Genomic DNA, 15,225 nt, shown 5'->3' with positions numbered 1-15,225 from the left:
ATTGTAATCTAAAGAACCTACAAGAAAAACATTGTAAATGGAATAGTCAAGAGATATAGCAATTTTACCCAAACCTTTGACCAAACCTTGATTTCCATCCCCGAATGTGATAGCTCGTTGGGGATCTTCATTTTTCTCATAGGAGGAGGACATCCTTTTCTCCCCTGTCATGTGGTTTGTGCACCCGCTATCAATTATCCAACTTGAACCGTCGGATGCATAAACCTACAAAACAATTTTAGGCCTTGTTGTTAGGTACCGAAACAGTCTTGGATCCTTTGACGTTAGAAACAAGCACCTTGGGTACCCAAACACAAGTTTTGGAGCTCTTGTGTTTGCCCCCAACATATTTGGCAACTACTTTGCCTGATTTGTTAGTTAAAACATAAGATGCATCAAAAGTCTTAAATGACACATTATGTTCATTTGATGCAGCAGGATTTTTCTTTCTAGGCATTTTAACATGTGTGGTATGCCTAGAGCTAGAAGCCTCATTTTTATACATAAATGCATGGTGAGAAACATTATGAGGTTTCCTAGCATGAATCTTCCTAATCTTATGTTCGGGATAGTTCGCAGGATATAAAATGTAACCCTCACTATCTTGAACCATGAAAGCCTTGCCCTTAACAAAATTAGACAATCTTTTAGGGGCATTAAGCTTGACATTGCTCCCCTATTGGAAACCAATGCCATCCTTAATGCTAGGGCGTCTCCCATTATAGAGCATGCTACGAGCAAATTTAAATTTTTCATTTTCGTGCTCATGCTCAGCAATTTTAGCAGTTAATTTAGCTATGTGATCATTTTATTGTTTAATCATGGCAAGGTGATCATCCATAGCTTCTACATTAACATCTCTACATCTAGTGCAAATGGAAACATGTTCAATAGTGGATGTAGAGGGTTTGCAAGCACTCAATTTCTCAATCTTAGCATTTAAATTATCATTCTCAATTCTAAGACTAGAAATTGTATCATTGCAAACATTCAATTCATTAATCTTAGCATTTAGACTAGCATTTTCATTTCTAAGACAGATAATTGAATCATTACAAATTCTAAGCTCTTTAGACAGATTATCACATTTTTCTACTTCTAGAGTATAAGCATTTTTCAACTTAACAAATTTCTTGTTCTCTTTAATGAGGAAGTCCTCTTAGCTAACCAAGAGTTCATCCTTCTCATTAATGGCTTCAATTAATTCATTTAATTTTTCCTTTTGATTCATGCTAAGGTTGGCAAAGAGAGACATTAAGTTATCTTCCTCACCACTAGAGTTACCCTCATCACTAGATGTTGTATATTTGGGGGTGGCTCTAGAGTGTACCTTATTCTTTTTGCCATCCTTAGCCATGAGACACTTGTGGTCGACGTTGGGGAAGAGGAGGCCCTTGTTGACGGCGATGTTGGCGGCGTCCTCGTCGGAGGAGTCAGTGGAGCTCTCGTCGGAGTCCCATTCCCGACATATGTGGGCATCATCGCCTTTCTTCTTGTAGTATCTCTTTTTCTCCTTCTTCTTCCCTTTCTTGTCGTCGTCCCTGTCACTTCCACTAGAAATTGGACATTTTGCTATGAAATGATCGGACTTACCACACTGGTAGCACACCTTCTTAGAGCGGGACTTGTAGTCTTTCCCTCTCCTTTGCTTGAGGATTTGGCGGAAGCTCTTGATGATGAGCTACATTTCCTCGTTGTCGAGCTTAGAGGCTTCGATTGGAAGCCTACTTGATGTAGACTCCTCCTTCTTCTCTTTCGTCGCTTTGAATGCGACGGGTTACACCTCGGGTGTAGAGGTGGCACCTTGCTCTAAGTTGACAATGTGTTTGGAGTCTTTGATCATTAGCTTAAAGCTCACAAACTTTCTAATAACTTGCACGGGAGACATTAGCTTGTATCTAGGATCCCCACGTATTAATTGTACTTGAGTAGGATTACGAAAAACAAGGGATCTTAGAATAACCTTGACCATTTCATGGTCATCCCATTTGGTGCTCCCGAGGTTGCGCACTTGATTGACCATCGTCTTGAGCCGGTTGTACATAGCTTGCGGCTCCTCCCCTTTGTTGAGGACGAATCGACCGAGCTCCCCCTCGATCGTCTCCCGCTTGGTGATCTTGGTCACCTCGTCCCCTTCGTGCGCGGTTTTGAGGATGCCCCAAATTTTTATGGCGCTTTTTAACCCTTGCACCTTGTTATACTCCTCTCGACACAAGGAGGCGAGGAGTATAGACGTGGCTTGGGAGTTAAAGTGCCAAATTTGGGCGGCCTCGTCCGAGTCATAGTCTTTGTTCCCCACCTTAGGTACCTGCACACCATACTCAACAATATCCCAAATACTTTCATGGAGTGAGGTTAGATGGTGCCTCATTTTATCGCTCCACATACAATGATCGTCACCATCAAAATATGGTGGTTTGCCTAGGGGTACGAAAAGTAATGGAGCGCGCTTTGAAATACGAGGATAGCGTAGGGGCATCTTACTATACTTCTTGTGCTCATGGCGCTTAGAAGCGATGGATGACTCAGAGCTTGATGTGGAGGGTGACGAAGAGTCGGTCTCGTAGTAGACGACCTTCTTCATCATCTTCTTCTTGTCACCTCTCCGATGCAACTTGATGGAGGAAGAGGATTCCTCCATGTTTTTGTTGCCGGACTCCCTTGAGAGAGTCTTCCCCGAGCTTGCGGCCTTATCGCCGGTCATGATCTCTCTCTTGGTGTGATCTCCAGACATCACTTCGAGTTGGTTAGACTCTTAATGAAGCACTGGCTTTGATACCAATTGAAAGTCGCCTAGAGGGGGGTGAATAGGCGAAACCTGAAATTTATAACTTTAAACACACAATACAAGTCGGGGGTTAGCGTTAGAATTAAATTCAAGTCAGAAAGAGAGGGGAAAACAAATCAACCAAGAATCAAGCGAGTAGACACGGGGATTTGTTTTGCCGAGGTTCGGTTCCAAAGAACCTAGTCCCCGTTGAGGAGGTCACAAAGACTGGGTCTATTTCAACCCTTTCCCTCTCTCAAACGGTCACTTAGACCGAGTGAGCCTTCTCCTTAATCTCATGGGTCACTTAGACCCCGCAAGGACCACCACACACTTGGTGTCTCTTGCTTCGATTACAAGTCACTTGAGAACAAGAATGAGAAAGAAGAAAGGCAATCCAAGAAACAAGAGCGCAAAAGAACACGAACACTCTCTTTGACAAGTCACTAAATGTTTGAGTTGAATCCTAGGCTTGGAGAGGGTTTGATCTTTGGAAATGTGTCTTGGAGTGAATGCACTAGCTCTTGTATTGAATGTGATCTCTGAAAAACTTGGATGCCAATGGTTGTGGTGGTTGGGGGGTATTTATAGCCCCCAACCACTTTGGTAGCCGTTGGGGAGGCTGCTGGCGATGGGCGCACCGGACAGTCCGGTGCACCACCGGACAGGCACTGTTCATTGTCCGGTGCGCTACCACGTCACCCAAATGTTAGGGTTCGGAGCTGGGTCGACCTTGGAGCTTTGTCCTCTTGCGGCACCGGATAGCCTGGTGCCACACCGGACAGTCCGGTGCCCCTCTGACTTTGCTGCTCTGACTTCTGCACGATACTGTGATGCACTGTTGCTGCTGTCAGAGTCGACCGTTGACGCTGGATAGTCGTTGCCCGCTGACTCACCGGACAGTCCGGTTGCACACCGGACAGTCCGGTGAATTATAGCGGAGCGCGCTCTGGAATTCATGAGAGTGGTTGGTTGGCATCTGTACGGTCATGGTGCACCGAACACTGTCTGGTGCGCCAAATTTCAGCACACTCAAGTTCTTTGCTCCGTTTTAAATTGAGTCCCTAACTTGAATCTTTTATTGTTTTGTGTTGAACTTTATGCACCTGTAATACATGAATTCTAGACAAACTAGTTAGTCCATGTGTTTGTGTTGTCTATCAACCACCAAAATTAATTATAGAAAATGGTTAACGTGATTTCCCATTCAAGATGCACCCGACTTTGTCCCTTAAACTCGAGTGTGACAACATGTTCATGCAGGGAATGGGAAGTGTCAGGCATACCATGCAAGCATGCCATAACATTCATCACATCAATAAGAAATGAGAATCTTGAAGACCATGTTAATCTATATTACTCAGTAGAAAAATTTAGAACTGCATATGAAGGCATAATCCCTGCTATACCGGATAAATCTATGTGGCCTAAGAGCGATGATGGATTTTTCATTCATCCACCCTTACTAAAATCAACTGCCGGCAGGAGGAAACAGTCTATGTATAAGGGTTGTTTTGAGGGTGGTAGGGGTAACAAGGGCAGACACCAATGGCCTATTTGTCATGGATATGGCCATCACTGGTACACTTGCAAGAATGGTGACCCAAGTGATATAGCTGTTATGCTTGCTGATAGGTACAAACTATTTTGAGCAGGTTTTTACTATGGACTTGAAACTAACTTTGTTCTTACTATTGACGTCTAATGTGCCATGCTTGTAGGGGTCCACCAAAGAAGAAGAAGAAGTAGGCAATTGAAACTACAACTGAAATGGCATTGTTCCTGCACCAAGAATGGTTTTCCCTAACATTAGAGTTGAGCCTTCTGTTGGGCAAAATAGGATGAAGAATAGGAAGGGCAAATCAACTTCTAGTTCAGGAGCTCCTAGTTCTATGCCTTATATTGTTTCCATAAGGTTTCTCATTTGTAAAATCTTTTGTTTGTCTTGTTATCAGTACTATACCATCCAGTGCTGACTCATAAGCTCTCTCTTGTCCTAGCAGATCTGAACAAGGTTCTAACCACCTAGAACCGGTCCCTTTGACTATTTTGAGGCCATTTGATGAAGTGCCAGTGGAGGGAGGAGTCGTATATCAATCATGGCCTGAACCGGAGGAGGGAGCACAGACGCCAAAATCAGCATATGTCTCTAGCAGTCCAGCTATGTGCATAAGAAGCAAGACCAATTACACCTCTAGTCCTTCCATGGGAACTGGGAGCAAAAGGAAGTTCAATGTCTGATGTGCTACAGATTGAAGCTCTAGAAACTGGAGATGTGCTAGCTCTTTTGTTTAAAACTGTGATGTGCTAGCTCTTTTGTAAGGCCCTTTTGTAATAGCCAAACTGGTGTGACCTAGATAGCTTAAAACTGAATGTTCTAATGTGGCCTAGATAACTCTTTTGCATGCCATATCAATGTGTAACTGATGTGTTATGGCAAGTAGTGTCACGTAAGTAAACTGAACTTTTATATCTCATCGAACATTCTGAGGGCAAAATCGTACTGTTGCCGTCCAGTTTGCATCCGTTACAAAGGAAATAGACGGCAGTTGTATTTAAGAATAAGAATAAAAAATTATTTTCTAATGACACCGAAGCCGTGACAACTTTTTGAGTAGTTCGTCTGCAATTCAGATCTTTTATAATGGCTTCCAAGGAATTGTCTGAAAAAATCGCAAATCCCTTCCCTCCACCATCGATCGGGCTTCCATGGCCGCCAAGCGCCGCGCCCGGCAGCCAAGAACCGAAGATTCCAAGGAGTTGGGCCTCAATGGGGGCAACGAAGGTTCCGACGAGGAGGAGGAGGAGAGCAGCAAGTCCGACGCGCTGAAGCGAGCCGAGCAACCCTCGCCGCCGTCGCCGGAGGATGCTGAGGCCGAGAGATCCGGCGAGGCCTCTCCGCAGAGGAGCAAGCCGCGCGGTTGGGTTGCTATGAAGACCAAGACGACGACCTCCAAGCGGGTCAAGAAACCCTCTCCGGCGTCGGAGAAGGAATATGAGGCGGGGGACTCGGGTGATTTGTCACCGGCGAGCGACCCGCTACCCGACAACATCGTTGACGCCGGCGACAACAAGATGCCCGCGACGCTGAAGCCGGGCAAGAAGAGCTCCCCGACGCCGCAGCAGGAGGAAGAGCGCCCGGAGAAGCGTGCTGCGGGATCTGATGGCGAGACCGTGGCCACGTCGTCCCCGCAGCGCAAGAAGAAAAGTAAGAGGTCCGTCGATAAGGACAGGCGCAAAAAGAACAGGAATCAGATTAGAAAGGCGTTGACCCAAGAAGACGAGGACCATGACACGGTGATGGCAGAGCAAGAGCAGAGCAACACCTCACTGCCACAGGACGAGCACGCCGCCCGTGAAGAGGAGCAAGAGGAGAAGATGGCACAGCAAGAGCATGCCGGTGACACTTCACACCCGCATGACAAGGACATGCGCAGCGCCCATGGAGAGGAGCAGCAGGATGCAAATCAAGAGCATGCGGATGACACCTCACCCGCAGAAGACAATCACAGTGTGGATGAAGAGGAGCAGCAAGTGGAGCCGATCCCACAGCAAGAGCAACCTAATGACACCTCACCCCCACAAGAGAAGAACCGAGCCCAGGAGGATGAGGAGACAGGAGCTCAAGTGAATGGCAAAGCCTTGGAGGGGAGGAATGCTCCATCAACCAAGTTGCGCAGTTTTGAGTCAGAGAAAAAGCCAGCGGTCGAGCGATCATGGTCCTACGATGACGAGCTCAAGATCCTCAATGCCTTGGTTGAGCACGCCCAGTCCCATAACGGTTCTTTGCCAGACTCGTCGCATGTTTTGGCCAATCTCACCTTTGACAAAATTGATGCCAATGAGGACAAGCTCACTGACAAGATCCGCAAGCTTAGGACACGGTACCGCAGGTGGCTTTTACAAGGCTACACATCTTCTGTTTCTGGTAGTCAGTTGTTTAAGCTGTCTGAAATTCTCTGGGGCCAAGCTGATGAAGATGAACAGGTTGAGCCAACATCTAGGGACTTCAGTGTAGTATCAAAACTGTATCCTCACCTGGCCAAAGAAGTCAAAGCATATGCCGAAACGCACAGCTCGGGTGACTTAATCATGGGAATGGTCATGACCATATGTGATAAGAAGGCCCGCGATCTTGACGCTAAGTGCAAGAAGCAACAGATTGAAACATTCAAGCTGGAGTTGGGCCAAGCAAACCTAACCAACGAATTGCTCTCTGCACTTTCAAGTCAGACCCATGTGAAATTCTAGTAAAGGTCTCTGCTATCTTTTGTTTTAGTGTAATGAGTAGACGTGCTGTCATTAGGTTAATGTGGGACCAAGAACCTTCTTTTGGGGTACTGGAAAACTCTTATCTGTTAACTAGTTAGTTGCTTAGCTTTGATGTCTGTTTCTGCATATGGAAGTAGCTGTTACAGCTCGATGGTGGAAAACAGTACTTTAACATTTAAGTATCATGAGCTTAGTGATCTAATCAGACTGCTTGTGTGATTTATTGGTTTTATGATCTGTTGTTGTGTTAGCTTGTGTATGGGATGAGAGTTTATACTCCATCAAAAGAACCAAAATTACTTGTTATTTACTATTACTTGGCAAGGACTTGGGAAAAAAATTCCAAAAGGTCTAATGGCCCTCAGCATATAAGAATTTATGGCTGCATTTCTGTTCGTATGGCATTCACTAGTGTTGTGAATTATCGTGGTTAATGTTGGGCTTGGACCTTTATGTTAATCCTTGTACTGCTAGACCAGAGCACACCTTTTATCTTGTTTGTTTTTACCTCACATTGAATTGATTTCTGTGTATGATGTATTTTGCTGAACTAAATTTGCACTTGGAAGTTCCATAGAGCCATAGATTAGTGATTAAACTGCTCTAGGGCCTTATTGTTGGTTCGGTTGCTGCTCACCTTCGTAAACATAACCTTTGCATTTGCTGATGTAGCTTACCTATTGCTTTTGTTGTGCCAATGACATCCTGGTCACAGCAGCATTTGCTGAAACCTCCATTTTTTTCCAGTTCCTCCATGGTGGTGGTTGTTAGTTATTTAAATTTATGTATCATTCTGAAATTTACAATTTGTTGATAAATATTTGACAAAAAAGCTAGTTGTTGATCATGTGCCACGCACTTGTTTCAGCAAATTCGGTCTGTCATCTAGATTTCTTCCTGGTGCTGGGAGAAATCTAGATTTCCTTGAGCTTCGTGCATTGATTTATCAAATGTGTTGATGCATATTATGTTTTATTTTTGAACTGTTTGGCCGCTCTTGCTAGTCACACCAGCCATGGTCAGGTCGCCCGCGCTACAGGCTGCAGCCGGTCGGACGTCGTGTCATTGGTGGTTAATTAATCCTAAACTCATCTAAAAACATGTTTTGTGGAGTACCCATTTGATCGCTTCACCAAAATGGTGGAGTTAATCCCAACTCCACATTATTTTGGGAGGAAAGCTGCTAGTGTTAGCAGTTCCAAACACCCTCTTACTCATCCTAAACCAAGAGTGCAGGTTACTAGCAGATCACAACGTACTTTAACCAGTTTACTCTGACAGTATCTTTCCTGAGACATACTTGTCTTGTTTAAATTTTATCTATGGCCAGCTTTCGTGCAAAGACTAAGCTAAGGTTGTATGATGGGAAAACATAAATTGTTTTGTAGGATTTCTGTGGACTATGGGATAAACACAAAAAATAATACAAAGAGAACAAAAAACCTCACGAGAAATCTGATATCTGAAACCACTTGATAGAAGGATTAGGTCCGATCTTCTAAAAGGTAAGTTGATTGAAATGTATATCTTGATGTTGATGATTTAGGGCTCTAATGAATGACTCGTCGCAATCGCTACACCACTGCTCCCTTGGTTAATATCCATGCCATATGGATGACCTTGCCAACAAGGCTTCATTACCAGAATTCGGCTATTTGCCGAGTGCCAAATGATTTGCCGAGTGTTTTCTTTTGGACACTGTACGTAAAATGGACCCCGAGTCATTTGGCTTAATAGATTTTGGTGTTTGATGATCAACATAACCCGTGGACTAATGTGTTTGCTAGTGTTTATGTTTATAGTTCACAGGATGCTAAAGTTACTTGGACTAAGGCATTGCGGAAAGCAACACCTCAAAAAAAGACATTATAAAGATCAAAAGTGAAGATCAACAAGTATCAAGCAAAGTCCAAGAAACGAAGAAAAGTGTTGCCACTGGAGGACTGTCCGGAAGAGAGCACCGGACTGTCCGGTGCCACACGCTGGACTGTCCAGTGCACCAGGGAATTGTAGCCCAACACCTAGTTCTAGGTGGCACTGGTGGAGAGAAGGCACTGGACTGTCCGGTGCGACGTCCGGACTGTCCGGTATGAAAGAGGGAGACTTGGATTTTGGTCGGCGTTGGTTTTTCCAAGGTCTTTTGAGAACATAAACATGAACGGAAGTAGCATAGGACACCCACACTCGAAGAAATGGATCGATAAGAACAAACCGAACCTACACAGACAGAGAGATATTTACTTTTTTCACATCTGTAACTAAAACTAAAGGGCTGCATTTTCACATTTCTTTAAATGTAAAGCGCCAACGGTCACCCGCGGTGTCAGATCCAACGGCTAGGCGCACCGGCCAAGGGCACCAGACTGTCTGGTGTGCTACAGAAAGCAGCGGCTTTTCTCCAATGGCTAGAATTGTATTGGGGCCTATAAATACCACCCCAACCAACCATTTCAATGTGTGGGAGACCAAGCAACATACCAAGACATAATATAGACATTTCCAGGTGCTCATACACCCAAGTGCTTAATAGAATCACTTGGTGATTAGCGTAGGTGCTTTGCGAAGTGCTTAGGTTAGTTAGACTACTTTAGCGCTTGCTCTAGGTGAATCCTAGTTAGTTGAGTGAGTTTAGAAAAACCATACAAGCCATCGACTCTTGTGTGAGCCGTTGTAATTGTACCGAGTGGGACGAGAGTCTTGCGAGACCGTGACAACCGCGTTTGTGTCACGACCGCCACCGTGTACCGGAGGGTACGAGTCCCGCGGTGTTTTCGGTCGGAAGCTCGATAGAGGAGACGGCGGGGAGCGTCCGAGAGGAACCGGAAGCGGAGCACCACTTGCGCGTGAAGAAGGTCTGTGGCTCTCTACGGAGTTACTCAATGGAGGTGCTTGGCCCTCGCGTGGGCTTCCCTTTGCGTAGGGGCACCAACGAGGATTAGTCGGAACCTTGCGTGGTTCTGGATACCTCGGTAAAAATACTGGTGTCATCCATGAGAGTTTGCATCTCTACCTTGCTCTTTAGCTTCTGCATTTACATTAAGCATTTAAGTTTCAATCTTGTCTTTAGACTTAGATTGTTTAGGATTGAAACTTACACATTGCGGTAGAGATAGCAACACTTAGACAAAACCTAGTTTGCACATTCTAGTTTGATTATTTGCATAAGTTTTGCTCTAGGGTTTTATTTGTGGCCTAATTTAGAGAAAGTTTTAGAAGTCCTAATTCACCCCCCTCTTAGGCGTCACTCGTTTCCTTCAATTGGTATCAGAGTCTGGTTTGGCTCATTTGAAACGCTTTAGCTTCACCGCTAAAACGCCAACACTTTTAAGAGAAAGGGAATGGATATCCATAGGCCACCACACTTCGACGACACTAACTTTCCATATTATAGTGCTAGAATGGCTTGTTACCTAGAGGTCGTTGATCTAGGTGTTTGTATAGTCACTCGTGACAGGAAGAAACCACCCAAGAATCCTGAGAAACCCACCACGAGTGAGGAAAAAAGAAATTTATTTAAATGCTAGAGTAAAAAATTGCTTATATGAATCTCTTAGCATGGATATTTTTAATCAAGTTTTTACTTTGAAAACTGCTAATGAGATTTTGCTAAAATTGCATGAGCTCCATGACGACACATCTGATGTCCGTGAGCGAAAACATTGCCTAGTATTAAATGAGTATAATTCTTTTTGCTATGAATGATAATGAGCTTGTTAGAGATATGTATTCTCGTTTGAATCTAATCATCAATGAGCTCAATTCCATTGGCATTAATAAGCTAGGTGATGTGGACATTATGAGGAAGATTATATCTCTACTACCACAACAAAGATATGGGAGCATCATCACTATTCTTCACAACATGGAGGACTTGAGTACAATGACCCCCGACCATTGTGATTGGGAAAATCGCGGCCTTTGAGATGTCGCGAAAAATGTGTTAGGGAGAGGAGCCAACTTCCTCAAGGACATATGCTTTTGCATGTGATGAAAGGAAGGGTAAAAAGAAGGCTCCCACTCCAAGTTCCTCAAGTGAAGAAGAGAAGGAAGAAGAAAGTGATGATGATGAAGATAATCAACCATCAACATCATCCTTCGAGGACGAAAAAACAATCTGACACGTCGGAAAGGTAATGGGGATGATCCGCAAGATTAATTTAATGGGTGTGCCTCTGCAAGTAGAGGATCTTCTCTTTAACATTGACATGAAAAAGCAAAGAAAGAGAGGATGCTTCACATGCGTCATCCACGAGAGTTTGCATCTCTACCTTGCTCTTTATCTTCCGCATTTACATTAAGCATTTAAGTTTCAATCTTGTCTTTATACTTAGATTGTTTAGGATTGAAACTTAGACATTGCGGTCAAAAATCTAGTTTGCACATTCTAGTTTGATTATTTGCATAGGTTTTGCTCTAGGGATTTATTTGTGGCCTAGTTTAGAGAAAGTTTTAGAAGTCCTAATTCACCCCCCTCTTAGGTGTCACCTATTTCCTTCAGGCACTCAACAAAGAAGCTCTTTGTCGAGTGCCAAGCAAAAAACCCTCAATAAAAAAACTAGGCAAAGAAACTCTTTGTCGAGTGTTTTATTTTTGACACTCGACAAAGAGTTTCTTTGTCGAGTGTTTTTTTCACACTCTTCTTTACCGAGTGTTTTTTTCAACACTAAGCAAAGACAATTTAAAAATCACATTTTGAAGCAGTAAATTAATTCAAATGAAAAAGTTTTCAACTACAATTTGTATAACCCATCAAGATGTACAATTTATATTTTGATTTCCGCATTTACATTAACCATTTAAGTTTCAATCTTGTCTTTATACTTAGATTGTTTAGGATTAAAACTTAGACATTGCGGTAGAGATATCAACACTTAGACAAAATCTAGTTTGCACATTCTAGTTTTATTATTTGCATAGGTTTTGCTCTAGGGATTTATTTGTGGCCTAGTTTAGAGAAAGTTTTAGAAGTCCTAATTCAACCCCTTCTTAGGCGTCACCCATTTCCTTCAGGCACTCAACAAAGAAGTTCTTTGTCGAGTGCCAAGCAAAAACCCCTCAGTAAAAAAACACTAGGCAAAGAAACTCTTTGCCGAGTGTTTTATTTTTGACACTCGACAAAGAGTTTCTTTGTCGAGTGTTTTTTTCACACTCTTCTTTGCCGAGTGTTTTTTTCAACACTAGGCAAAGACAATTTAAAAATCACATTTTGAAGCAGTAAATTAATTCAAACAAAAAAGTTTTTAACTACAAATTTGTATAACACATCAAGATGTATAATTTATATTTTGATCGTTTCTTCATATGACAAAATAAAAGTAAATTTGTTCATAAAACTTATATATCTCTCGTAGTTTATGAAACTACAAGAGAGATGTATAAGATTTTTTAATAATGTTAGAACCATCATGTGAGATGAACAAATGATCAAATAACTAAAATAAACTTTGTAGATCTTGAGAAGTTATAGAATTTTATAGTTGGCAACTTTTTTCGTTTGAAGTCATCTTGTCAATGAAAACTATGTCTGAATTTAAAAAAAATAAATTTTAAAAACGACCTCGAATGAAAAAACCACCAACATGAAAGTTGTAGGTCTTGAAAAGTTATGAAACTTTATAGTTGACAATGTTTTGGTTTGAAATCATTTTGTCATGCAAAACTATGTTTGAATTTTAAAATTTTGAATTTTTCAAACTACCTCGGATGGAAAAACCACCAAAATAAAAGTTGTAGGTCTTGAAATTTAATGAAACTTTGTAATTGACAATTTTTTTATTTGAAATCATCTTATCATAGAAAAATTCGTGTGAAGTTTTTAAATTTGAAATTCAAATTTTGTAAACGGCCTCGGATGTAGAAACTATCAAAATAAAACTTGTAGATCTTGAAAAGTTATGCAACTTTATAGTTGGCAACATTTTTAATTGAATTCATTTAATACCTCCAATAATCAAATTGCTCTCGGTTTGTTATAATACACGAGGAATGAAAACGTAATATACACATAATTGATGTAGTAGTGTAGTGGTAGACTAGGTTATGCGTGAGAGGGAGGTTGTGAATTCAAATCTCACCATTCACAAAACATGTAAATTTGAGTCAAAAAATAGTGAAAATGATAGGGTAATGGTAGTGGTTGGGGAGTTGTTCCCATAATTTTAAAAAATGTTTTGCTATTTTTGGGGTTTTTTTGTGATTCTTAATTTGTCGAGCGCTTTTCTTTGCCGAGTGTTTTTTGACACTCGGCATGTCCGAAAAAAGTACTCAGCAAAAAACCCTTTGCCAATAAAATGTTTGTCGAGTATTCTTTGCCGAGTGTAACATGGTGTGTGTGTGGGGCGGTTGTGCATTGACGGGCGGCGGACACGTGACACAGCAGCGCTGCTCCGGCTCCGGCGATGGACGATGGGGACGGACACGCGACAGTTTTGGGCATGAGCAAGAGATGAGAGTGAGGTGAGGAGAGACGACATGGGGGTGGCAATGTGGTCGCGCGGTCTCTAGGCGGTTGGAGAAGACACTGGGCTGGGCGCGACTCTAGCGTGCGGGCCCCACTCCCATAGTTTTAAAAAAAGTTCTGCTGTTTTTTTGGGTTTTTTGTGATTCTTAATTTATCGAGTGCTTTGCTTTGTCGAGTGTTTCTTGACACTCGGCAAAGTCATTGCTGAGTGTCTGAAAAAAGTACTCAGCAAAGAACCCTCTGCCAATAAAATATTTGTTGAGTATTCTTTGCCGAGTGTAACACGACGTGTGTGGGGCGGTTGCGCATCGACGGGTGGTGGACACGCGACACGGCAGTGCTGCCCCGGCTCCGGCGATGGACGATGGTGGCGAACACACGACCATTTTGGGCATGAGCAAGATATGATAGTGAGGTGAGGAGAGACAGCATGGGGGTGGCAATGTGGTCGCGCGGTCTCTGGGCGGTTGGAGAAGACACCGGGCTAGGCGCGGCTCTAGCGCGCGGGCCCCACTAGGCAGACGCGGTGGCGGCCAAACGCGCGAGTGCGGCAACGATGGGGGTTGGCGCTCCGCGAGCTACGGGGCAGGCCACGGGCGAGCCGCCTCAACTTGGAGGAGGGGGGCACGGCAGGCCGGGGCAAACCGCGGGGGGTGTGTGGCAGGCCACAGGAGCTGAGCGTGGGACGGGCCGCGGGAGGGATGGGGAGAAGAAGGGCTAGGCTAGCTCGGAGGTATTGGGGTTTCTTTCTCTTTTTTCTATTTTGTTTCTATTCTTCATTCATTTTATTTTTATCTTAATCAAATTTATTCACAAGAAAGAGTCAAAAATTAAATGGATGCACACCCAAGAAAAACATGAAACAAAAATAAATATACTCTAGCATGATGCAACAACCATTATTCACTTAGGGTTTTATTTTTTACCCCTAAAACTTAATGTCGGCGTTTGGTATCCACCGCACACCCGGAGGTACCCTCGTGGTGCTTTTGGGTAGGACAGTGTCGTAGATTGTAACTCAATGGTTCGTGCTGGGAGCACGAGAAAAGAAAGAGTCGAGCGAGTTTCAGCAGGTTCGGGCCGCTTGAGGAGCGTAATACCCTACTTCCTGGGATGACTTGGTATGTGGGAGGTGTTTACAAGTGATGTAAACCCGGTGGTGAGGTGCTAATGAGATGAAAATGATGGGGACCCCCTTGGCCTTATATACACGACTGTAAGGTACTTCCCGCGTACATGCTGATCACACTCTTCCAGCTTATCTCCTAGATAATAGTGAACAGACTTCACTTATCTCGAGGAAAAGCTGGCGGAATCGTTCCAAGCTATCCTCGATGCTCATGGATGTCGGGCGCGGGAAAAGCGAACAACCTCCACGGGATCACGCCCAAGCCACGAATAATCCAGACGTGAGCCCATCGCCTTCCTGGGTCGGCCCATTTCCACCATTATCCTTGTCTAGCCCAAGGCATGGCGTCCTTGCGCGGTGACTGGCATGTGGCCCCAAGCAGAGTTTTTTCCTGCTAGTGGACCCGGGAGATATCTGTCCCCCACAAGCCCCCAATCTTTGAGTTGATTTTGAAATAATCGATTCAAAGGTTACTGGTCCTTGCTTATGGACTCGTAGTATGACTTGAAATATTTATACCTCTATTGGGTGTAGCCCCCGAGCTTTGAGTTGATTTTGAAATAATCAATTCATAGGTCTTCATCTTATGCTTTTGAA

At 43.5% G+C, this 15,225-nt stretch overlaps 1 protein-coding gene across 1 annotated transcript; it reads left to right on the top strand.

Annotated features, from left to right (window-relative positions):
- The first annotated feature begins 5,432 nt into the window (after nucleotides 1-5,432).
- On the top strand, nucleotides 5,433-7,239 carry LOC100275794 (uncharacterized). Its single transcript, NM_001149793.2, has one exon. The coding sequence runs from the start codon at nucleotides 5,477-5,479 to the stop codon at nucleotides 7,016-7,018; it is 1,542 nt and encodes a 513-aa protein (NP_001143265.2). The 5' UTR covers nucleotides 5,433-5,476; the 3' UTR covers nucleotides 7,019-7,239.
- Nucleotides 7,240-15,225: the final 7,986 nt, after the last annotated feature.

The sequence above is a fragment of the Zea mays genome, chromosome 6, assembly GCF_902167145.1.
Source record: "Zea mays cultivar B73 chromosome 6, Zm-B73-REFERENCE-NAM-5.0, whole genome shotgun sequence".
NCBI lineage: Eukaryota > Viridiplantae > Streptophyta > Magnoliopsida > Poales > Poaceae > Zea > Zea mays.
The sequence above is the reverse complement of the archived record's forward strand: the minus strand, read 5'-3'. Positions and strand labels throughout refer to the sequence as shown.

Coding starts and splice junctions, on each gene's coding strand:
- LOC100275794 (NM_001149793.2), top strand. CDS start 5,477: ATGGCCGCCAAGCGCCGCGCCCGGCAGCCAAGAACCGAAGATTCCAAG.